The following is a 24396-nucleotide window of genomic DNA, read 5'->3' as shown; positions in this document are numbered from 1 at the left end:
TCTCCTTTTGGAGACTTTGCAATTCCATAGTTGAAGCTTCTTAAGCTTAGTTGTTGGTGTTGCTATGTATTGTATATGAGAAGTAAGAATTCTTCTTCTTCTCTATTTGAATCAAAGGAGAGTTAATAGGTTTGGGTGTATTGGGGATTTGGGTAGTGAGAGTTGTTCATAAACTCTAATTGTATGTTTCTCCAAATTGATCATAGTGGAATATCTTGCCGGCTCCGAAAGTGGATGTAGCTCAATCACACTGATTGAGTGAACCACTATAAATCTTGGTGTTCTTTGTGGTTTGTTTATTAGGTGTTTTTGCTTTGTTTGTTACTGTTGAATTCATATCAATACCTTGTTTGTTACGCTTCCGCACAACAGTACGAGCTTTTAAATGTCCAGAATCACGGAATAAATATAATGAACAATTGAGTGGATGCACAGAGAGGGTAATGAGAATTGTCACAAATTAGAGCCCTCTGGAAAGTCATAGTTACATATGTATAGGCCTAAGCTCAATACCTTCCACAATGAGGCCGCTCTTTAGGTTACTAACTTCCGTTACACTGCACTCTACAGCAGCATCATCATTTCCTTGTTCAATGAAGAATTGACCCATCTCAATCTCCATCCACCCATCTCCTCTATGTCGAGCTTCCTGAGGCATAGGGTCTAGGATCACACTATGCACACTCACAACTGCACTTTGTCGATAATTGACGCGCAACACAATAGGTGTTCTTGCCAACCCCGATCTTACTTCTGAGAGCTGATACACAAGGTAAGCTGCATAGGTTGTTCCCGGGGATAAGTTCTTAGCAGATATGCACGCGTTGATGTCAAGCCACCATACAAGTTTGAGCTTAGCCACTTGAGAGAACCTGTCATAATATGTATTATGTATCCATCAAAAGTACTATTTATAATATAACACAGGCAATCAAAGGTTCAAAACTAAGTTCCACTTGGTACTATTACAATATTCATCGTCCCCTTGAGGAAATATATATACCTGGAGTGTGGTAGAGTCATCCATTGCCAATAAGTGGGTGTATCTGCCCATGCAATTACAAGCCCTCTTGCGCCTACCATAGAACAAATCTTGCCGCTCTGCTTATCTAGTGCAAAGCTCTGCAGCAAAGAGTTAAGGATCAATAATTCATGTAACGTTTAGCTAGAGGTAGACATTTGGTATCATGGACCAATCAATATCTTCTCTTTAAAAGGCTCAAGATCGTTGCTTTCTTAACTAAACATTTAGCTTGGATGCCTCCTTAAGTCTATCTTTTATGTATTCCCTTCACTACTGTCAAAATTGTTAATTTTTCTGTTAAACTGACTAGTGATTCCATTTCCTTTGAGGTTGCTAGTGACTAGCAATGGACCCAATTTCATTTTACACGGCTCTACCCGAGCCTGATCTGCATCTCTAACCTCTCCCCTCCATTTCCGACTTATCAAGATTTTCCAGGATTCATAACACCCAAAACTAAATCATGAGACCAACTAAGTACTTGATGGAATTAGTGGACAGCCCCAATCTAAATCAGTAGGAAGGACTTGGAAACTTAAGGAAGTATTCAATCTAAATTGTCAAAACTAGCTAGCTATTAATTGCTGCTACAGAGTAGAGACACAGACTGATACTAATCCATCGATGGTAATGCAAAAGGCAAAGCAGAGGCAACACGCATAGAAATTGAAGAAGAAAAAGTAAGTTTATGTGTCAGTCAATTACTTACCATGTTACCATTGCCTATGATGATGGGGTGAGTGCAGAGATAAAAGTAGAGATCCTTCTTGGGCATGGAAATCAAAGACGAGGACGATGAAGATTCCGAAATGATTTGCTTATAATGGGGAGGAAGAAGCCTCTCCCAGACAATATCAGAATCCACAGCTATTCTAAACAGAGAAGAGACAGCAGACGATCTGCAGGCATCTCGAGGTGATGTAAAGGAAATGATGTGGGAGACGCACTCCACAGGCAACCTCTTCATGACTTGTAGCTTCTTCCAATTCCGGCCTCTTCTACATATCTCTCTGCATCTCTTCTGACTTGTGAATAAATATCTAACTAGAGGACGAGAGCCGGGACGGGGGGAATTGATTACTATCCTACGTTAAGACGTGGACAAATAGCTTCCCTATTTCTTAGTCACCTCTGTTTTTTTTTTTTTTTTTGGAAAAATTTTGCAAACAGTACACTAACTAAAAGCCACTAATAAGTTTTATGCATAAAGTTTCAAACCGAGCACTTTGGTACACGAAATCTGAAGCCCGGCCCACTATATAGACACGACGCAATGACGCCGTTTACTCTTATGTCATTACTCATTTACAAGAGGGTAATTTAGTACTTTTCATCCCTCTTAAAGTGAGCCGCGACGGGAGCACTTGCTTACATTTCTTATTTTATTCTTTCTGACTCTCTCCGATTTGCAGACTAACATTTGTAATTCAAGGGGAAGATTAGGCGACCTCGTTGGGAATAAGGGCAACAGTCGGGGCTCCGATTCCCTCGGCGTCGTACTTGGCGACAAACCCTTTTTCTTTGATCGCTGTCTCTTCGGTCAAACGGGTCGGGTAAGAGCGGCGTGATGGGGCTGAGCACCAGCGCCGGAAAATCGAGAATGCTCGGCGACAAAATCTTCGGGTTTCGCGGTGAGAATCCGAAGTTGTTGTTGTTGTTGGAATTTAACACCAGGATTGGGATTAGAGGGTTCAACCGGAGATTCTTCATGGCGTTGTTGCTGCGCTCGTAGAGATTGAAGTCGGACGAAGGTGGTCGGGTATGTTAGCGGAGTCGGATCTGGTCATGGGTTTCGGGGGTTGGGCGATTGGGGATGCTTGGAGTCCATTGTTGTTGTTGTTGGAGGTGTGGCTGTTTGGGGATGGGAGAGCGTTTGGGTTGGTGTTGGTCGCTCTTCTGGGAGAGGTTTCCATTGATGAGCGTCTGATTACAGAGAGAAATGAGTGAGGAGAAAAAAAGAGGAAGAAGAAGAAGGAGAAGAGAGAGAGATTGATGAGATGAGAGACCCCTGTTGTTATCTTGTGCTGCTTTGGTTTGGTAAGAAATTACCGGGATTGCGATTAGATGGTTTCGGCGGAGAAGCTTGAGCATCGAAGGGTGTGGATTGATGGTAATGGTTGGAATCGCAGAGGTGATCGGGATTTTTTTTTTTTTTTTTTTTTTTGGTGTGGGGTGGGGTGGTTGTGTGTGTGGAGGATAGGTGCCCAGCGAGAGAGAGAGAGAGAGAGAGGGTGAGCTCTGGGTGCCCAGAGTAAGAGAGAGAGAGGGTGCTCAGAGTAAAAACTTGAAGAGACCAAATTACCCTTCAAATTAGGCCAGGTGGCACTGAAACTAACGGCGTCGACGTCGTGTCTAGATAGTGGGTCGATCTTCAGATTTCATGTACTAAAATGCTCGGTTTGGAACTTTATGTATAGAAATTATTAGTGACCTTTAGTTGGTGTACTGTTTACAAATTTTTTTTTTTTTTTTTTTTTTTTACCCTATTTATCAAAAGAATTTTCCTTTTTTTTTGTTTTGATAAGGAAACAACTTTAAATACAGAAATCTTTGAATATATAGTACAATCCGACTCAAATTGATCGAAACTAATAGCTCTACTAATTGAGGGAGGGATAGAGTGCTCCCACATTTCTCATTCCGGTTTTGAATGTCCTAACGTTGCAAGAGCATCTGCCGAGAAATTTGTTTCATTTAAATTATGCTTGATGTTGAATTTTTTTAAATTTCGACCAATCTGCTGAATATCTTTAATAATAGACTATTGTTCAAAAAAGTTGCATAAAATTACTATCTATCTATGTAACCAGATCTACTTGTATTTGCTTACTTACCTCTGCCCGAGCAAGCCCAAATGACCAAACAAGTCAAAGAAAGAGGCGGACATTATATCCATTAATCTGAAGAACAATAATACACAATGGGACATGTTACCAATTCTAAGAGGATACACAAAAAAATCTTATGCAATACAATACATGAACCATAAACACATCGTCCAACCGAATAAAAGACCATGCTCATAGATAAGAAGCATTCCAGATGCCTGGTTGCAATTTATTGGTCTATGAAAATTCTGAGCAACATTGAGCTATATCCCTTTAGGCCTCACCTCAATACCTTCAACGATGAGGCCACGCTTAGAGTTACTGACTTCCTTCACACTGCACTCTACAACATCATCATCGTCTCCCTGTTCAACGAAAAATTCACCTATCTCAACCTCTATCCACCCATCTCCTCTGTCTCGAGCTCGCGGTCGCGGAGGCCTAGGGTCTAGGATCACACTATGCACAGTCACTACGTCACTTTGTTGATAACTGATACGCGACACAAGAGGCGATTCAAATCCATATCTGTGTTGTGAAAGCTGATACACAAGGTAAGCTGCATAGGTTGTTCCTGGGGATAAATCCTTAGTTTCTATGCATGCTTTGATGTCCAGCCACCATACAAGTTTGAGCTCAGCCACTTCAGCAAACCTATCATTTTATCTCACACATATATATAAATGTTTACAGCACAATCAAAACAAAGCTCCACTTATAGTAATAATTAATATTCATCCTCGATCATGTGATCGAAATCAAGTATACCTGGAGTGTGGTAGAGTTATCCAATGCCAATAAGCGGGCGTATCTCCCCATGCAATTGTAAGCCCTCTTGCGCATACCATATAACATTTCTTGCCGCTCTGCTTTTCTAGTGCAAAGCTCTGTTTCAAAGAGTTGAGGATTAATAATGCAAATATATATATGTAGACATTTGATATCATGGCATGGGCAGTCAATCTTTCCTATTTTTGCTCAGAGATTTGGCTACCCCAAGTTTCAATTTTTATTTGTTTCTTCCTTGTACTACTGTAAATATGTTAAACCTTCTAAACTCGGAGGAATCCTTTTGGGTTGCTACTAACCAGCATTGACCCAATTCCACCCCCTTTCCATTTTGTACCCACCAAATTTTCCTCATTTACATTCAAGGCAAATGTGTAGTTAGCTGTTGAAAGTAACTAGAAAACAGGTCAATGTTCTACAGGGACTAATAAACTTTAGCCTTCCACTCCCTTTCCATTTTGTACCCACCAAATTTTCCACATTTACATTCAAGGCAAATGTGTAGTTAGCTGTTCAGAGTAACTAGAAAACAATTGCGAAAAAAAAAAAAAAAAAAGTAACTAGAAAACAGGTCAATGTTCTACAGGCTAGGGACTAATAAACTTTAACCTTTCTTTAATCTAATGCAGATGTCCTGATTCTCGTCATCAATTAAGATTGTCAAACTTTGCTAGATATTATTGCTACAGAGACAGAACGATACCAATCTATATAGAATCATAAACAGGTATGAAAGTACACAATACTGTTGAAGAGCAGAGTTAATTAGTACTAAATTTGGCTCACTTACCATGTTACCATTGCTTATGATGATGGGGTGACTGCAAAGACGAAAGTAGAGATTCTTCTTGGACATGGAGTTCAAAGACGACGATGACGGGGATTGCGAAATGATTTGCTCATAATCTTGAGGCAGAAACCTCTCCCAGACAAAATCAGAATCTCCAGCTATTCTCAAGACAGGAGAGACTACTGATGATCTGCAGGCATCGCGCGGAGATGTAAAGGATATGATGAGGGAGATGCACTCCACAGGCAACATGTTAATCATGTCCATTTCTTACTTCTTCCTCTTTCAGATCTCTAGCTATCTATATATCAATATATAAAAATTTAGGGTTAATTACAGTTTACCCCTTTGAGGTTTGGGGGTGTCATCATTTCACTCCCTCTATTTTTAATTTTGACTTTTTACCCCCTAAACTTTCCAATTTCAATCAGCCGTGTCTAATTTCTCCTATTCCGTCCAAATTGGAAGTTAAGTCTGACCCTTGAGGGCTAAAATAGTCATTTCAACATAAAAAAAAATATATAAAATATAAAATAAATTATTGTTCAAGTAAACTCTAATTTGTGTTTGGCCCAAACTCTAGGTTACTTGACCTAGTGGTAATAGGGTTTAATTAGAAGAATCTAGAGATTATCTTTCCTTATATGATTCAAACTCTATGCATTGTAATCTTCTATATAAAGAGGCCCCTATTATCAATGAGAACACACAGTGAATTTCTCTCAATTTCAGTTTCTCTACAACACGTTATCAGCACGAAGCCCTAACCCTGAAAACCCTAATTTCGTAACCTTCAAAATCCTGCAACCACCGCTCCACATATCGAAGCCCTAATCCCAAGGAGCCCAGAACCGGCGGCGGAACCACCGGAACAGGCCGAAATCGACCTGAACCGGCCACCGGAAAAACTGAACCGGCCCCTGCCCCTGCCGAGCCCTGTGCCTGTCCTCCGCATATCTGCCGAACCCTGCCGAAGCACCTGCGAGCCCTGCCGAGCATCTGCCGAAGCATCTGCGACACCTGCCGAGAAGTTGCCGAGAGCCCCTGCGTGCCCCTGCCTAGTCCTGCCGACATCTGCCGAGAAGCCCTGCACAGGCCCCTGTCGAGACCTGCCGACAGCCCCTGCACGAGCCCTGCATAGCCTCCGCATAGCTTCTGCACAGCCCCTGCAAGCCCCCTGCAGCAGCCCTGCACTACCCTGCCTAGTTCCGGCCAGCACCTCCAGCCACCAACTTCCGGCCACTTTTCCGGCGACCTCCGTCAACTTTTCCGGTCAAGAATTCCGGCATCTTTTCAAGGTAAACTTTTCTAAAAGTTCCCGTTTTTGAAGTTTTTTTTTTTATTTCTTCTTCTTTTCTCGGGGACTTCCAACATCCCTTCTTCTACCCCCCTTTCTTCTTCATAGGGGAGACCAATAGCCGAACTATGGGGGTTCGTGCTCACTCCAAGCTTGGAGCTTGTAGAGTCCTCCAAACTTAGAGTTTGTTGAGAAGAAAACGATCGACCACATACATCGTCGTTTCGATCTAATCCAAAAACCCCTCTTGGAATCAGATTTTCTTGGAAGCGACTACGCTCAGAAAGTCCCTAATTTCTTGGAAGCGACTACGCTCAGAAATTTTATAGTTTTTCGTGGTAGCCTTTTTCGCTCCGAAACTAACCCTATTTTCTTGTTGTTTTTCAGGATGAGTAACCTGAACAAGTTGAGCTTCGCTCCACTAGAGACAACAGGCGTAGGATACCACAAGTGGGTCCGTGATGTGCGCCAGCATCTTAAGGCTAATGGGATCCTGAATACGATCCAAGAGCCAAGTCAGGACGTGCGTACTCCTCAACAAGCTGCTGTTTTTGAAGCAAATAGAGCTACGAGAGAGGCGAATGAAGCTAAAGCCATCATTCTCATGACAAGGCACATGAATGACGCGCTCCAAAATGAGTACCTCAATGAGGAAGACCCAAGAAGACTATGGGTAGAACTCGAGCATCGTTTTGGCAACGTCCGTGATTCCCTGCTTCCAGACTTAGAAGTGAGATGGCATAGCCTTCGCTTCTGTGATTTCAAGTCTGTACTTGACTACAATTCAGAAGCACTTCGTATCAAGTCTATGATGGAATTCTGTGGACAGAACATCACTGATACGATGTTGATCGAGAAGACTCTCTCCACCTTCCCCGTCTTTGCATTGATGATAGCCAAAAACTATCGGATTGATGTCAATGCTAGACTCATCACAAGATTTCATGAGCTAATTGGTGCCTTGAACGTAGCTAAAAAGCACGACAACATACTTGTGAAGAACTATAACTCCAGACCCGTGGGAACCAAGTCAAATCCGGAGTCTAATTATAGTCGCGCCTCCAAGGGAGGACGCAAGGAGCGAAACCCTAAGAGTAGGGATAATTCTGGACGTTCTGGTCCATATTCTCGCCCTAAAGAGGAAGGAAATCGCCAAAATAGGCGTGCACGGAACCGTGGAGGTAAACGTGTGAAGAGAGAGAGAGGCCAAGCCTCCGGTTATGGTGGCAACGCCACCAAAGCCAATAACCGTCTACAAAACGCTCCCAGAGCGCCTCGATCAAGGGAACCTGACCATAATGATGCTTGTCTCAGATGTGGATCAAGTGGACATTGGGCAAAGAAGTGTACTGCATCCCAGAACGTTGCAAACGCATACAAGATGTATCGTGAAGCAAGGGAGGCAAATTACATGGAACAAGAAGATCAAGATGGAGATCTCGATCTAAGGGTGGAAGACTACAAGGATCAAGACCCAGAAACTGGCGATTTTGATTAAGTCTTTTTATTTCCAAGAGATGTAGGCAATTGCCATATTATTTTTATAGTAGATGCCAATGCTATTGGTCTTTCTTCAAAGTAGGCGTACTCAATGTGAGTGTGATGTCTAGGAAGGTTTTGAGATAAGTGGTACTTAAGTGAGCCTCGCTCCACCGACATCTCTCTACTCACCTGGTCACATTTACATTGGAATTACCGAAAGGAGTTAGACGACTACCATTGTTTTGCATTAACTAGTTTATTGGATTAGATTTTCTTTGGTTAAAGAAATGATGATGTAATTCCGTTTGGCTTATTAATAAAAGTTGAGTTCTTTTCTTTATAACTCATTTTTAATTACAAGCTTTTCTTTTAGGAATGGATGAACTTCAATGTCTTGCGGATAGTGCGACTACGCACACCATTCTACGACATAGGCAATTATTCTTGGAGATGTTGCCTACATATTCATCTGTGACTACGATGGCTGGGCCATTAGGTTTAGTTCAAGGACATGGAATGGCCCAATTCCTTTTGCCTAATGGCACCTTGATTAAAGTCACTGAAGCTCTCTACGCTCCTAAGGCAAATCGAACCTTATTGAGCTTTAAAGATATTAGAGCCAACAGATTCCATGCGGAAACGCATAGTTAGAACGGAATAGAATTCCTTTGCATTACCTCTAATGATTGCGGAAGAAAGCGCATATTAGAGAGGCTTATGTGTCAATCTAGTGGACTTTATGTCACTACAATTCGACCTATTGAATCCAATAATGTCATAAGAGAAGATCTCTTGGATTCAGACACATATTGGCTTTGGCATGACCGACTAGGACATCCTGGTCGCGATATGATGCTCCGTATACTAAAGACTTCACACGGACATCCATTCTTCAGAATGAGAAGAAGCAGGAATCGAAAATTGATTCCAGGACTTAGCAAGACCGCAACAATTGCAGCATCTGGAGCTGCAGCCGTCTTGGGGCGCCACAGGACCGCCCAAGTCCCATGTGATAACGCCATAATGGGAGATGTAGTCACACACTTTGCTTCTAATAGCGCTACAGACGCTCAGGCCTAACCAAAATCTTCATTGGTTGCTCCTAAGGCCCATCGCTCTTTCTGCAAAGCCTGTTCCTTCGGGAAATTAGGACCGAGACCGTCCTACGCAAAGGATCCCAAAATACTCATTCCGTTCTTACAGAGAATCCAAGGGGATATCTGTGGACCAATTCAACCACCATGCGGACCTTTTAAATACTTTATGGTATTGGTTGATGCGTCGACACGCTGGTTACATGTCGCGCTACTATCCACTCGAAATGCTGCTTATGCTAAACTCCTCGCCCAGATTATCCATCTCCGGGCTCACTACCCTGACCATCCTATTAAGTCAATTCGACTTGATAATGCTGGGGAGTTTACATCGAAAACATTCGATGACTATTGCATGTCACTAGGGATTGATGTAGAGCATCCAGTTCCCCATGTTCATACCCAAAATGGTCTCGCAGAAGCCGCTATCAAACGACTACAGATGATAGCACAGACATTGGTTATGCGCACCAATCTCCCTGTTTCTGCTTGGGGATATGCAATATTGCATGCAGCGACACTAATTCGTCTACGACCCACTGCAACCCAATCTTACTCTGCGTTACAGCTAGTGACTGGGTACGAGCCTAATATCTCGCACTTACGCATTTTTGGGTGTGCCATTTATGTGCCTATTACTAAGATGGGTCCACAACGACGAATGGGCATTTTTGTTGGATATGAATCTCCAACGATCGTCCGCTACCTTGAACCCTTGACAGGCGATATCTTTACCGCTAGATTTACGGATTGTCACTTTGATGAGACAGTCTTCCCATCGTTAGGGGGAGATAAGAACACATATGTTCAACAGGAACAACAGGAATTGTCGTGGTCTGTCCCCACTATGTCTCATCTCGATCCCCGTACCGCACAGTCCAAACTTGAAGTGCGAAGAATAATCGAGCTCCAGAACGTAGCAGACACTCTGCCTGATGCGTTTTCTGATGTTTCCAAAGTGACGAGATCACACATACCTGCTGCAAACGTGCCTGCAAGGATCGATGTCCCAAATACTGGACATCACGCCTCTCCTGTGACACCAGGAGATGGCGCCATTGCCCAACATGGCAATGATATGGCATCTATGGCCGCAGGTCCCGCAAGAAAACGCGGTAGACCGATTGGTTCGAAGGATACTCGCCCTAGAAAGAGAGCGAATAAGGCACAAACAAATCCTTTGATCATCGATACTCAAAATCCGTCCCATGAGAATGTTCCGGATTATGGTTATGTCCAAGAGACATCATTAGGGGACGCCTCAATGTCAGAACCTATCCCTGAGAACGTAGAGATCTCTGTTAATTATACTAGTGTACATGGGACGTGGGAAAGAAACTCCATCATCATTGATGATGTATTCGCGTATTCAGTGGCGCGTGAGATTATTGAGACCGATAACATCGAACCACGCTCCGTTGATGAATGCCAACGTAGAGTTGATTGGCCAAAGTGGAAAGATGCGATCCAGGCAGAACTTGATTCTCTAGCGAAAAGAAAGGTATTTGGAAAGGTTGTACCAATACCGCCCAACACCAAATCGGTTGGTCATAAATGGGTATTCGTTAGAAAGCGTAATGAGAAAAATGAGATTGTAAGGTACAAAGCTCGCCTTGTGGCTCAAGGCTTCTCACAACGCCCTGGAATCGACTACGAGGAGACCTATTCTCCCGTAATGGACGTCATAACGTTCCGCTACCTTGTCAGTTTGGTAGTTTCCGAAAAACTGAACATGCAGCTTATGGATGTGGTTACTGCGTATCTATATGGGGATCTAGATACAGAGATATACATGAAGATTCCAGACGGAATTCAGTTACTCAAATCAAGTGGCTCTAAACCACGGAGCGCGTTTGCGATTAGATTCCAACGCTCACTATATGGATTGAAACAATCCGGACGGATTTGGTATAACCGTCTAAGTGACTACTTGATTGGAAAGGGATATGTCAACAATGAACTATGCCCATATGTGTTCATAAAAAGGACAAGTTCCGGATTTGCAATAGTAGCGGTTTATGTCGATGACATGAACATAATTGGCACCTTTAAAGAGTTAAGGGAAACCGCTGAACACTTGAAATCCGAGTTTGAGATGAAAGATCTTGGGAAAACACGGTTTTGCCTCGGTTTAGAACTTGAGCACCGTAGAGATGGTATCCTGATTCATCATTCAGCTTATACCCAAAAGATGCTTAGGCGTTTCAACTCTGATAAGATTAAGCCTTCAAGCACCCCAATGGTCGTCCGTAGTCTTGATCCAAAGAATGATCAATTTCGTCCAAAAGATGATGATGAAGAAGTGCTAGAGGCAGAAGTGCCCTACCTAAGTGCAATAGGCGCATTATTGTACTTAGCTCAATGCACAAGACCGGATATCTCATTCGCTGTGAACTTGCTAGCTAGATATAGCTCTGCGCCTACACGACGCCATTGGACTGGTGTTAAAGATATCTTTCGATACCTAAGTGGTAAGATCGATATGGGCTTGTTCTATCCCTACAGAGAGAAGATGGATTCAGACCCATCAAGTGTCAGGGACGCCACACATGGTGGACTGCGTCCCCTATCCCCATCCCAAAACGATATAAGTGTTTTGGAAGGTTTTGCTGATGTTGGGTACCTCTCTGACCCACACAAAGGTCACTCCCAAACTGGTTATGTTTTCACCATGGGAAAGACCGCGATATCTTGGAGGTCTACAAAACAGACCTTAGTCGCTACTTCTTCAAATCATGCAGAGATTATTGCTCTTCACGAAGCAGTTCGTGAATGTATATGGCTTCGATCCATAGTTACGCATATTCGAAGCAATTGTGGTTTGAAGTCTACCACATATGAGCCAACGAGCATTTATGAGGATAATGCTGCTTGCATTGAACAAATGAAGCAAGGCTACATCAAAGGCGACAACACCAAGCATATATCGCCCAAATTCTTCTACAATCAGCAACAACAGAAGCCCCTCAAGATCAAAGTGAACCAGGTTCGATCTGAGGATAATGAGGCAGACTTGTTTACTAAGTCATTGCCCAAATCCACGATCGAGAAACATGTGGCAAGAATTGGCTTGCGGAAATTATCTGAACTCTCATGATCGTAGTCATCAGGGGGAGGCGCAGACATCAGGGGGAGATGTCTACATGTTCACCTCGAAACGTGAAGGGTGTGTTGTGCTCTTTTTCCCCTTCGGCCGAGGTTATTTCTGTCCCACTGGGTTTTTGTTACTCGGCAAGGTTTTTAACGAGGCAATGAGAGAAGCACCGCGTTTGGGCAACATAAGGGGGAGTGTTTAAGGAAATCTCTCTTTTATGTGTTTGGCCCAAACTCTAGGTTACTTGACCTAGTGGTAATAGGGTTAAATTAGAAGGATCTAGATTCCTATTCAATGTACGATTACTTTCCTTGTACGATTGAGATTCTATGCATTGTAATCTGATGTGCTCATATTTTTCTCTATTTCTTTGCCTCTTAATCTTAATATTTATGCTTAGTCCTCCTTATTTCGAGTCATTTATGTTGTTACAGTGTTTTTGTAGGTTTGTCTCATAAAGAGAAGAAAAGAAGCTAAAATGAGGTTGAAAGACGCCCAGGTTCCAGAATCTGTCTCTGCAGAACATCCAACTTCACCGAATTACTGGGAGTTACCCAGATCGAATCAGACAATGAACCTTATATGTATGGAAAGCTACGGATGTCTACTTTCTGTAGAATTTTACGGATCTCGTTTTCGATACTTCTGGAGAAAGTTATGATTATTTGAGTGAAGATAGGTCGGACAGGAAATCTGCTCGGGAATTTACAACCATTCGTGGAGAACTCAAGTTTCGTAGTGCAAGATCATCAATCCTAATGTTTCAAGGAAGTTATATCAGATGAGTATTCAATGATGAACTTATTCCTACTTCTACAAGAGATATTTCAAGGTTTTCCCATTCCAAATGAAGAAAGGAATCTAAATCCAAGTTTTACAAGGAAACATGAAGCCAAAGATGAGCAGAAATCTTCCCTATATAAGGGAGCACGAATTTACATGAGAGGAGAGTCTCGGGAGCACAATGTAGACGCCTAAGGAGCAGAGACGACTCATCCATCTTCCCTTTCTTTTCCCTTCCATTCTTTTTATGTTTTTTTTCCTATGTTTTAATTAAATATATTTTGTTAAACCTTTTCTAGGGTTAGGATGATGCCCTATCATGATTATTTATGTACTTTGATGTTTTATTGATGGATTTATAGTTTCTTTATGATGAATACTTAATCACTATTTGAATTGATGCTTTATGTTTAAGTTCTTTGATTGATCACCTTAGGGCTTTGCATATAGTAATTGGAAGACAAATTTGAAGCAGAGATGCAATATAATTTGATTAGCTTCTTGTGATTAAGTGTGGTAAATTACATTATTACTTGAGAAAGACTAATGGTTTGCTTGATTCCCTTGTTTTCTAAAGCGTAATGAGTCTTGCATGTTAAATTTATACCTGAGAAGGATAAACTGCATAGTTAGGATATACGATCTTTACCCGAGAGGGAGAGCATCATACACTTAAGGAAAACTATGGTCTAGAGTACCTGAGAAGGACTTAGATACGGGAATTATCATCTAGAGAAACAAAAGAATCTGTTAATTGCATTGAAAACATAAATAGGATTGTTAGTGGTTGATTTCAAAACCCTATGTATTATCATTATTTGTTTGTTTGTTTCTTTAATTCTCAAATTATTTGTTTAGTCGAAAACCTTAAAACCATATCTTCTTTAGTTTGATTGTTTATGTGTTTTTGTGTTTTGGATTAATTAGGTTAGGATTTAAATTGATTATCAATCCGCAGTTGGAACGACCTCGTACTTGCACACTATACTAACGACGATTCGTGCGCTTGCGAGTTTTAATTAAAATTTCACAACATAATCCTCTATATAAAGAGGCCCCTATTATCAATGAGAATACACAGAAAATTCCTCTCAAATTCAGTTTCTCTAAAACATAAAATTATTTTTTACAGATATTTCTTCACTTTATTAGCGATATATCCTAAATTCTTCACTTTATTGGAGATATATCACAAATATCGTAGACCAGCGAGCAACTTTCAACCACCTGGAGTATTTTTTTTTGTTTATATAAACCTATTATAACTTGTGGTGTATAGGTTGAAGACAGAAAAAACAAAAAAACAAAAAAAAAATATTCTTTAAAAAAAAAAAACAGAACAAAAAAAACTAAAAAACAGATTTTTTATTATTTTTTTTTTTTTTTTTTTTATGTTGAAATGACCATTTTAGCCCTCAAGGGTCAGACTTAACGTCCAATTTGGACGGAATTGGAGAAATTGGACACAGCTGATTGAAATTGGAAAGTTTAGGGGGTAAAAAGTCAAAATTAAAAGTAGAGGGGGTGAAATGATGACACCCCCAAACCTCATGGGGGTAAACTGTAATTAACCTAAAAATTTATATCTTTTTTTCTGTTCTGTAAGGTATCCTAGAAATCTTAAGCAAAAAGAGAACGACCAAAGAGAGACTTTTGAAAGTCTGAATCTTTCGTCCAAGTCAATGATCGACCAGGACTAGTATATACATTGTTCAACATTATTGAAAACATCGTCTGATTAAAAATGGACTGTAGCAATCATCTTCCCTATTTCTTAGTCATGGTTTGGCCTTAAACAACTAAATTAGTTGGCCTTATATATATAGTCACCATTCGCTACCAACTAAACTAAATAAGCTATATATACTTGCATTTCTTTCCAATTCTGTATCAAAACATTAACCATAATGCAGTGTACATTATTATTAGGTTTTGCTGATGAATGCTCTTTTGTGCTTGGTGCATAAATAAAAACTAACATGGTGAATCCACCTTGATTAAATCTTTACAAACTTCCTCAATTTTATTGCTCTGGGGCTTTTCATTCTTCTAGCAGGGCTAGATCGAGTTTGTTACATTCAAACCAAGATTGTCATGTAATTAATCTCAAATCATGAGGCTGGTTCAAGCTACACTATACTGTTACATTTCATTTCATTCTATATAATATTATAATGTACTACATATCTAGTTTAGGCCTAATCTCAATGCCTTCCACAAGGAGGCCGCTCTTAGTGCCATTAACTTCCCTCACACTACACTCCACAGTAGCATTATCTCCTTCTTTGATGAAGAACTCACCCATCTCCACCTCCATCCACCCATCTCCTCTATATTGAGCTCGTGGAGACGCTGCGGACGGGTCTAGCACCACACGTTCTAGGCATACCCCATGGTAAGACGCTTCTACTCGGCTTTGTTCCCAAGTGACACGAAACTCAATTGGCGTTTGTGCAAACCCAAATCTGCATCCTAAGAGCTGATAGACAAAGTAAGCCGCATAGGTTGTACCCGGAGACAACATTCTAGTTTTGATATGTGCCTTGATGTCAAGCCCCAATACATTTTTCAGCTCAGCCACTTCACAAAACCTGTGTACATGATCCACATAAATATGCTTCTCAGTTTGAATCATGAGCAAAGGACATTTGGTAAATTCCAGTTGGTACCCGATAAAAGGAACAATAATTATCCTACAAATTAATCGAGTATATGCGAATTAGCATCATTGGTAATTGAATGGTGAATACCTAGATGCTGGTACGGTTGTCCATTGCCAATAACCGAGTTTGTCTTCTTCCCCTGCAATTGAAAGCCCTCTTGCCCCTATCATATAACATTTCTTTCCACTCTTGTCTTCTAGTGCAAAGCTCTGTGTTAAATTCACCACCATATATACATGATTCACTATTCAAATTATATACCATCATCTTAAGAAGGTCAAACTTAACTTTTCCATTACACCACATAGTTCGACTAATTAATCCATATATATAAATTTATAAAGAAGCAATCAAGCATGTAAACAGAAAACATTGATTATTAGGCTCAAAATTGGGTATGATTTAATTTGGTACAAAATAATCCTTGACAATCTTTTTTTTTTTTCATTAATTTTCTAATCAGCCAAGATAATTGTTGAAGAGAATGCAAGAAAGAAGTCAAAGAACCCTTTATGAAGATAAACATTATTACCATGTTACCATCTAAAATTATGTGTTGGTGGTGAATTCGAAGATGGAAGTAGAGATCCTTCATGGAGATGGAATTCAAGGATGATGGCGATGGCAACAAGGATTTAGAAATGATTTGCTTAATATCTTGAGGCAAAAAGCTTTTCCATACAAAATCCGAATCCGCAGCTTCTCTGAAGACAGAAGAGACTAGAGATGATCTGCAGGCATCGCAAGGGGATGTAAGGGAAATGATGTGGGAGATGCACTCCACAGGCAGCATGCTGATCATGTTCTTCATTTCCAGCTTTTTACACGAGTATCGATTATACCTATTCCCTTATCTTCTTCCTCGGCCCGATTGATTCTCTGTGTACAAAAAAGAAGAAGAAGAGGAATGAGAGACTTCTACTTTGGACAATTCAGCTGTTTTTGTTTTAGTATGAAGACTAAAGACACGTATAAGAACCAAACAGGTGGGAATTGGTTATTGAAATAATTGGAAGACTTCACTTTCGATGGAAACTTCTCCCACAAGTTTCCAACAGGTTACGGCCTTAATTTAAAAGAGGTAAACTAAAGCGAAATGTTCCAAAAGTCCAAAGTTTTCGTCAAGGTGATTTAAAGCTCATTTACGTATACCTGTATACGGCCAAATCGGAGTTACCAAAGACCAAAGCAACCCACCATACGGAAGAAACAAGTGAATATGGGTGTCTCGATTAGAAAAATAAGAATGAGCGAATATGGGTGTCTAATAATTATAATTATTTTAACCAATTCAACAAGTGATTTGGTAATGTATACTAGTCTTGTGAACAATAACTCATGAGTTTGAGGTAATATGTTTGATAAAATGTCTCAACGAGATAATAAGTACTTAGTAATTTTTTTTTTTAAAGGAGTTTGATGAACCCAATCTAGTCGTGAGGCTCAATCCCAAACCCAAAAGTACTTAGTAACTTAGACGAATACAAAATATATTGAGTGTTTGTTAGGGTAGTAACCCTAACTGAGAAGACTGTAAAGCTAAATTGCAGAAAAGAAAGAAGAAAAATTACTGGATTTTCATACATAGATGATAAGGAGTACAACAACTGGCTTATATAGCCCATACAGATCTACCAACTCCAGACACATGTCCAACTAGTAGTGGCTAGAGACTAAAGCAACCCTAAACAACCAGATTAAGCAAAAATGTAATTAACGGCTAATTAAACTAACTCATGTGCGCAGCACATGCACATTGAGTAGACATCCCTAGTACCAACAGGAAAGTGACAAATGAGATGAAATTCATAACAATCCATCCCCCTGAGAAAAAGCTTGAGCTCAAGCTTCAAAATCTGGGAAACAATGGAGGATCTCTTCAGCTTTTTCCTATGTAGCCTCCTCAATTGAAGAGCCAAGTCACTGGATTAACCACTTAGTTATTGCTGCATTGCCCTTTTTGAACATCTTTCTGTCCAAGATCTTTGCAGGATACCACCTAGGATTGTGGGGTCTATATTTGGGGGTAGGTGTGCTGAGACCACTATTGCATCTCCAATCTTCTTTTTCAGAAGTGAGACATAGAACACTTGATGAACCTTTGCAGAGCTAGGAAATTTCTAAAACGAATAAAAGAAAAGTTACGAGTCCAAAACCGAAAGCAATTAACTAGAAGAGTTTCTAAATTCATTGCAAGGGCAAAATTGGTATTTCACGTACACAAGTATAAATAGGATACTTGGAAACCCTAGAACAAAAACTCTCCCCTTTCTCCCTTGTAGCAGCGTCGTTCTCCCCCCCCCCCCCCCCCCCCCCACCTCTCTCTCTCTCTCTCTACCATCACCGGAAAACACCAATTCTGGCCACAATCTCACCATACCACCACCACCAATCGACGCCGCAACCAAACCCAACCATAATCATAGCCTTACTGTCGACATGCACTGCCGGCAGTTTCCACACACAACAACCCAAGGCTGTGACGCCACTGTGGCTTGACCCTCACAGGTTTCCAGCCATCTCTTCACCGCACCGCCACCATCCCTCCACTCAGCAAGCAACAAGGAGCAAAACCCAGAAGTCTCGGCACCCACCAGAGCCGGGTAACGCCGTTCGAGTTTCGCCGGAACTCGTAGCTCTGTAGGCCTTCTGTTACGCCCCGTATTCGAATTACCCTTTTACTATGTCTAAGTGAATTACTATACGTTTTACCGTCCTTGGCTTTAGTTTTTATCATTTAGGGGGGGTGCTAGAAGTTGACTTTTTATGGGTTAACAAATTGAGAATATTTTCTTCACGGAAGTTGTAGGGGACGTTAAGCCGAGTCCGTGGACATGTGGTACACTTAAATCGGAGTTCGTATGTGAGAGTTCTAGCTTAAATTGTGAAAGTTACTGTTCATGGTAATAAGTATATATATGGAAAATTACTGTTGGTAGGTTTCCATTTTCAGAAACCTCAGTAACTCTCTCTCTCTCCCCTTTTCCCCGAGTTTCCCTCTTCCCCTTCGGTCTCCCTTCAATTTCTGGCAAAACAGCTTCTTCCGGCCACCCAACGACGAACTCCGGGAAATGGGCGGTGCTCCTCCTCCTCCTTGACACACCTACGGTAGTGATTCAAGATGATTTGGCCGGAATTTCGCTGATCGGGCTTCCAAACTTTACTGTAGCAGTCGACTTCAATTGTCGATTTCTTCCAATTCCGACCATCTCCGGCCACAAAACCAGAGATAGTAGAAGCGCCTCGAGCCAAGGATCATTTCCCCTCAAGCTTCTAGCTTCAATTCGTGGTGTGGAGAGGGAATCGAGAAATTTCAAAACTAGGGTTTTGAAATTTCTGGGCTTGTGTTCACCGGCCAAATTGGAGCTCTTCAAGGTAAAATTGGAACTTGTTATAGTTGAGAAAGATGTTGGGTTTGTTGAGTAGGTGGTGTTGCCAAATTTTGGTGGCCATCGGAGGTGGTTGCCAGCGGTGCGTGTAACCCACGTGCCGCCACTGTAGATGGTGCGTGGTGGCGCGTAGGGTGGAGTTTTTGTTTCTATTTTTAGCTAATTAAAATGTACATGAGTTGTGGAGGTTGTAAATGTGAATTTGGTGAAGATTGGAGAAGTTGTAAATAGATTATGAATTTTTGAAAAGTTAAGAGTTTCGGTTATTGAATTTGAGAAACCGACTGTCGGATTTCTCTTGAATTTGCCTAGAATTTATAAATTGACGAACCGACTTAATTGGTGTAGTTTGGATGGAATCCAAGGTGGATTGAAGGAGTTGGGTTTAAGGAGATGTTTAGGAATTTCATTATCTAATTATCGTAAATTTAAATTCCCGTCCTGTAATTATATTTTTACGAGTGTTATTCGTACAGGACGAGAGAAGTCTCCATACGAAGAGAATACCGATCGACGACAGGACTAGCCTAATACTGTGAGTGGACTTTTGTTTTTAAATTGTGATGCATGCAATTATTTCCCAAAGTGATGAGTGGTTGCTTTATTTATTCATCATGTTTCTTATCGAGCATAATATTTTACTTTGGATCATAATTTTGGCATTGTTTCCGTATGGATTTCGAATATGAAATTGTTATGCTTGGATTTTGATTTTTGAATTGTTTCGGTAACATGATTCGGTTTTTGGGAGATTAAATTTTGACTTATATGATTTTCGCCGATTTATAGTTATCTATTATCGCTCGGCTTTTTATTATGAATTTGAGAATATTTTGGCGTGCGGGGCCACGTCATTGGAATATACTTATTTTCTCGTGAGAAATGTGGGGAAGCCTTATGGATTTACTGGTTTTTGAATGTTTTTCCTCACCATACTCGGGTCTTTCTGTTATTGTCTCCTCCTCACTTATTTTGTGTTTGTGAGTGGCAGTCGAGGATTCTCCTCCTCACGTGAGTGGTAGTCGAGGTTATTAGTTCTCCTCCTCACACAATCTATGTGTGGGTGGCAGTCGAGGGTAGAGCCTAAGGGCTCCTTTACCCGTATGGTGAAATCTCTTCCCCATATTATTTATTTATTTTAGCCAACGGGGCTGGATTATTTTCTTTCTTACGCTCTTTTGAAGTTAAGGAAATAAATTGTTCTAAATCTTGCATGCATCGGAAATTTATCTTTCCAAACTAAATTGTGGGAAAGTATAAACTCTTTCTTTCTTTTCCTTATGTTATAACCATTTAACTTTTTGTCCACTCACACTAACGTTTTAAATGCTTTCCCCTAGGCCCTTCGGTTTCAAATGCCCAGTTCACAGCGTTGCTGCTTGGCGCATTAGGAGTGAGCCATAGTGACTGCATGTGCTTCCGTCTTCTCATATAGTAGGTTACCTGTTTAACCTACTGACCCTTATATCAATTTCTGTTTTTAGATTGCTCTGATTACTATGGGAATTGTGACCCAGACTTGTAATGAATTATATTTGAGGTCTATGACCTAACTTGGTGAATTGTTGTATTTTAATTATGGAGCTTCTTGGACTTTTAAGTATTTGAAATACTATTATTAGCTTTGAGTTTGAGTTGGTTGGAATATGGGAGCAGGGTGGCTCCAGGAGGATACGATTGGGTTATTTAGAAGTGTATTTGGTTTCTTACAGGTTTGGGTTGCCTACTTTTAGGGGAGGTTCTGCTGAAATTTTTCGGTAAAATCTTCTTTAAAAGTGGGTCCCACAGGGCCACTTCAGATTTCAGGGTGAAATCCAGGGCGAGCCCTGTCACCTTCATTCTCCGATCTCTAGCTCAAATCGAGCTAAACCACCTCCATAGTTCGAATCAGCGTCTCACGATTTACAATAGCCCAAAAAATCCCGACCTCTAGCTCTGACCAAAACCACTACACGCGCCGATGCTGGCACGTGGGCCACCGTAGCTCCGCCGCTCATGGTCACTAAGCCTTCAGACAGTCTCTATTAGGTAATTTACATCACCCTATTCTTGGTTGAGGCCTCCAATTCGATTTAGATTAAAACTCTAATTTATGTTGTTCGATTTGCAATGTGAGGTTTTATGGAGTCTGTAATTTTGGAATTTTTGGATAGGAGAAGCTCTTGAGAGGCTGAGATAGCTTTGATTGAAATCGGGAGAAAGGTAAGGATTATGTGCAGATTCTCTGTGAAATAAGAAATTGGTTGAAGGTTGATTTTGATCCTATTTTTCGTAATAGGGAATCTGAAGGATTAATGGTGGTAGAGTGCAATTTCGACGACTCGGCTACTAATTTGGAAAAGAAGAATGGTAAGGGTATGGGTGTTTGGATCTGTTTTGCCGTGTGTTGTTCATACTTAGTGGAATTCTAGATAATTGGAAAAGATATTGATATGTGTTGGAAACTTGCCATGGTAGTGAATAAAGATGAAAGTGGTTGAATGCTTGAATGTATGGAGAGAATTGGGTTGTCAATTAAATTGGTTTGTCTGTTATTAATTTTGGGAAAATGTTGTTTTGCAAGAATGGACAAAGAGAAAGACCGATTTTGTGGTTTTTGACAAGTTAACTAAAATTGTGTATGATGTTAAAGAAAGTGAGTAATTATTGATTTTGGAAGGGAGTTGATAATGAAAATGGTGGATTTTATTTGATTGAGTTAAATTAGGATATTGGATTAAAGTTATGAAACAATTACAATTAGAAGTGCTTTCTTAGTTACCATATCCTGGAATGAACATAGTAAACCAAATAATACGGGAATGGTAAATGAATGCTAAAACAAAGGAAAAACAATTGAGTTGAACCGAACTATATTCAAGGGACATTTGTGTTAAGTTTAATCACCATATCTCAAATGGTTCAAATGCCATTTCATTTGGATTATTTGGGAATGGTAAGGGTGTTTGTTGCTGAAGAAAGGAATACTAGACAATGGCATCAACTATTTGACCCAAACTATATTATGATTATTATCGAAAAAAATATATGATCACTGACAGGACCCGCCCCGAATTTCACCCTGAAATCCGAAGTGGACCTGCGGGGCCCACCATAGAAGAAATTCTACCGAAAATTAGGCAGAACTTCCCCTAAAGTGGACAACCCAAAACCTGTAGAAAGAGAATTTACACTTCTAAATCACCCATCCTTATTCTCCTGGAGCCACCCTGCTCCCTCAAACAACATTAACCAGATTCACAACACACAAATCTGGACTTAATAACCTTAATTCCGCAGGTAATCAGAGCAATTCTAATAGAAAGGTAAATGAGGAAAACCTAATTCAAGGCAATTGCGGAAGCCATACTGTTGACTATGCCTCGACTCCATGTACGCCCGACCTCAACTAATTTCTCCTGCACACTGGGCATTTGAAACCGAAGGGCCCAGGGGAAAGTACATAAAAACGTCAGCGTGAGTGGACAAAAATAAATAATTTAATATGAATAAAACAAAATAAAACTTCATACTTTCCCACATTTTTCGATATATATAAAATCCGGATGCATGCAACATTTATAAAACACTTACGAAAATAATCCGAAAAACGTTGAACTCCAGAAAACCGACTAGCCTCGCCAGTCACAACGACAGAGTAAAAGATTGAAATTTCAATACTCGAAAATAAAAGTCCAGCCCCGCTGGTTAAGAAAACTCAGACTAGTCCCCGCTAGTCAAAAATAGTATAAGTAGGGGAAGATGATAGCCATACGAATAAGCCACTCAGGCTTGGTTGGGTGATAGCCTCCCAGGCTAAAGAACTCCCATAACTCCCGTAATATACCCTTACGCCACTAAGTGTAGCGATAGGATACTGGGCTACAGAATTACTGTCACAGAGACAGTAACCTGCGCCACAAAGGCGGAAGGGCTACGGTGATCCCATCACCGCGCCACAAAGGCGGAAAATCAATGCTAGCATGATAAAATCACCCCTCAGTATGGCACAGGGAAACATAACCGAAAATCCAGTAAATTCAAAATACATAAGGCTTCCCCCATCTCTCGTAAAAGAATTTCCAACGACGTGTCCCACACGCCAAAAGTATCTCAAATCAATGGCAGAAAGGCGAGATCAAACAAAATCACAATTCTCAAACCGAAATCATTACTAAGGCATTCCCAATGCCAAAACCAAAGATCGAATAAATAAACAAGAAATAATTCCATCGAAATCCCATTTCGAAAATCTTTCAGAAATCTCAAATCGATGAATGAAATTAAATATGAAACTCCGGAAATCAACATAAATCACAAACTCGAATCCGAGCATAACGAATTAATATCCGAAATTCATGACCGAGGTAAATCATAATCCATCTCAGAAAATCATTATTGAAAGCCAATCCATGAGATAAACCAATAATCAAATTCCGGAAACAAATAATACGCTTGAAAAGTAATATGATAATTAAATAAAGAATTAATTCAAGAAATAACGCATGCATCATTATTTAAAACAAAAGTCCACTCACAGTACTATTCCGACGATCACGTATACGAGTTCCTTCATCGAGCCAGGGCTCGGTACGACATCCTGTACACGATTATATTCCGTGAATAATTATTCAACAATTTAATATAATTCCTAAACTCAATTCCTCATAATTTACATCTCCCATTCTCCTCGGATTCAGCCCAAATTATACCACTAATACCAATTCGTTAATTTAAAGGTTCCAAAGCAGAACCGAGAGATATCCGACGGTCGGATTCTCGTAATTCGATAATCGAAACCCTAAACTTCAAAAATTCATAGTTAATTCCAAGCTTCTCCAAAAATCACCAAACTTCACATACAAGCTCTACAACATTTATAGAATTTAATGGGCTAAAAACTGGAATTAAAACACTGCCCTACACGCCTCCACGCGCCACCAACAGTGGCGGCGCGTGGGTCCCACGCGCCGGCGGCCACCACCTCCGATGGCCACCAACTTTGGACAGTAGCATCTACTCAACACACCCAACCATTCATTCAACTACAACAAGTTCCAATTTTACCTGAAAGAGCTCCAATTCGGCCGATGAACACAAGCCCAGAAATTTCTCAAGAACCCTAAAATTTCAATTCATCAATTCGACTTCTACACAACAAATCGTGACACAAGGCCATAGGGG

The 24396-nt window shown here is 40.6% G+C and overlaps 3 protein-coding genes across 3 annotated transcripts; all 3 read right to left on the bottom strand.

Moving 5' to 3' along the window:
* Positions 1 to 386: 386 nt before the first annotated feature.
* On the bottom strand, positions 387 to 2103 carry LOC133710735 (F-box protein At2g02240-like). The gene is made up of 3 exons (XM_062136873.1): positions 1734 to 2103; positions 1004 to 1122; positions 387 to 872 (listed from the first exon to the last, which is right to left on the bottom strand). The coding sequence occupies exons 1-3, from the start codon at positions 1989 to 1991 to the stop codon at positions 485 to 487; spliced, it is 765 nt and encodes a 254-aa protein (XP_061992857.1). The 5' UTR covers positions 1992 to 2103; the 3' UTR covers positions 387 to 484.
* Positions 2104 to 3891: 1788 nt separating this feature from the next.
* LOC133710697 (putative F-box protein PP2-B12) lies at positions 3892 to 5727 on the bottom strand. Its single transcript, XM_062136830.1, has 3 exons — positions 5432 to 5727; positions 4621 to 4739; positions 3892 to 4506 (listed from the first exon to the last, which is right to left on the bottom strand). The coding sequence occupies exons 1-3, from the start codon at positions 5696 to 5698 to the stop codon at positions 4116 to 4118; spliced, it is 777 nt and encodes a 258-aa protein (XP_061992814.1). The 5' UTR covers positions 5699 to 5727; the 3' UTR covers positions 3892 to 4115.
* A 9451-nt stretch (positions 5728 to 15178) lies between these two features.
* LOC133710754 (putative F-box protein PP2-B12) lies at positions 15179 to 16868 on the bottom strand. Its single transcript, XM_062136891.1, has 3 exons — positions 16377 to 16868; positions 15932 to 16053; positions 15179 to 15772 (listed from the first exon to the last, which is right to left on the bottom strand). The coding sequence occupies exons 1-3, from the start codon at positions 16653 to 16655 to the stop codon at positions 15361 to 15363; spliced, it is 813 nt and encodes a 270-aa protein (XP_061992875.1). The 5' UTR covers positions 16656 to 16868; the 3' UTR covers positions 15179 to 15360.
* Between the last annotated feature and the right edge of the window lie 7528 nt (positions 16869 to 24396).

The sequence above is a fragment of the Rosa rugosa genome, chromosome 5 (assembly GCF_958449725.1).
Source record: "Rosa rugosa chromosome 5, drRosRugo1.1, whole genome shotgun sequence".
Lineage (NCBI taxonomy): Eukaryota > Viridiplantae > Streptophyta > Magnoliopsida > Rosales > Rosaceae > Rosa > Rosa rugosa.
This window is presented reverse-complemented; position numbering and strand designations above follow the sequence as displayed.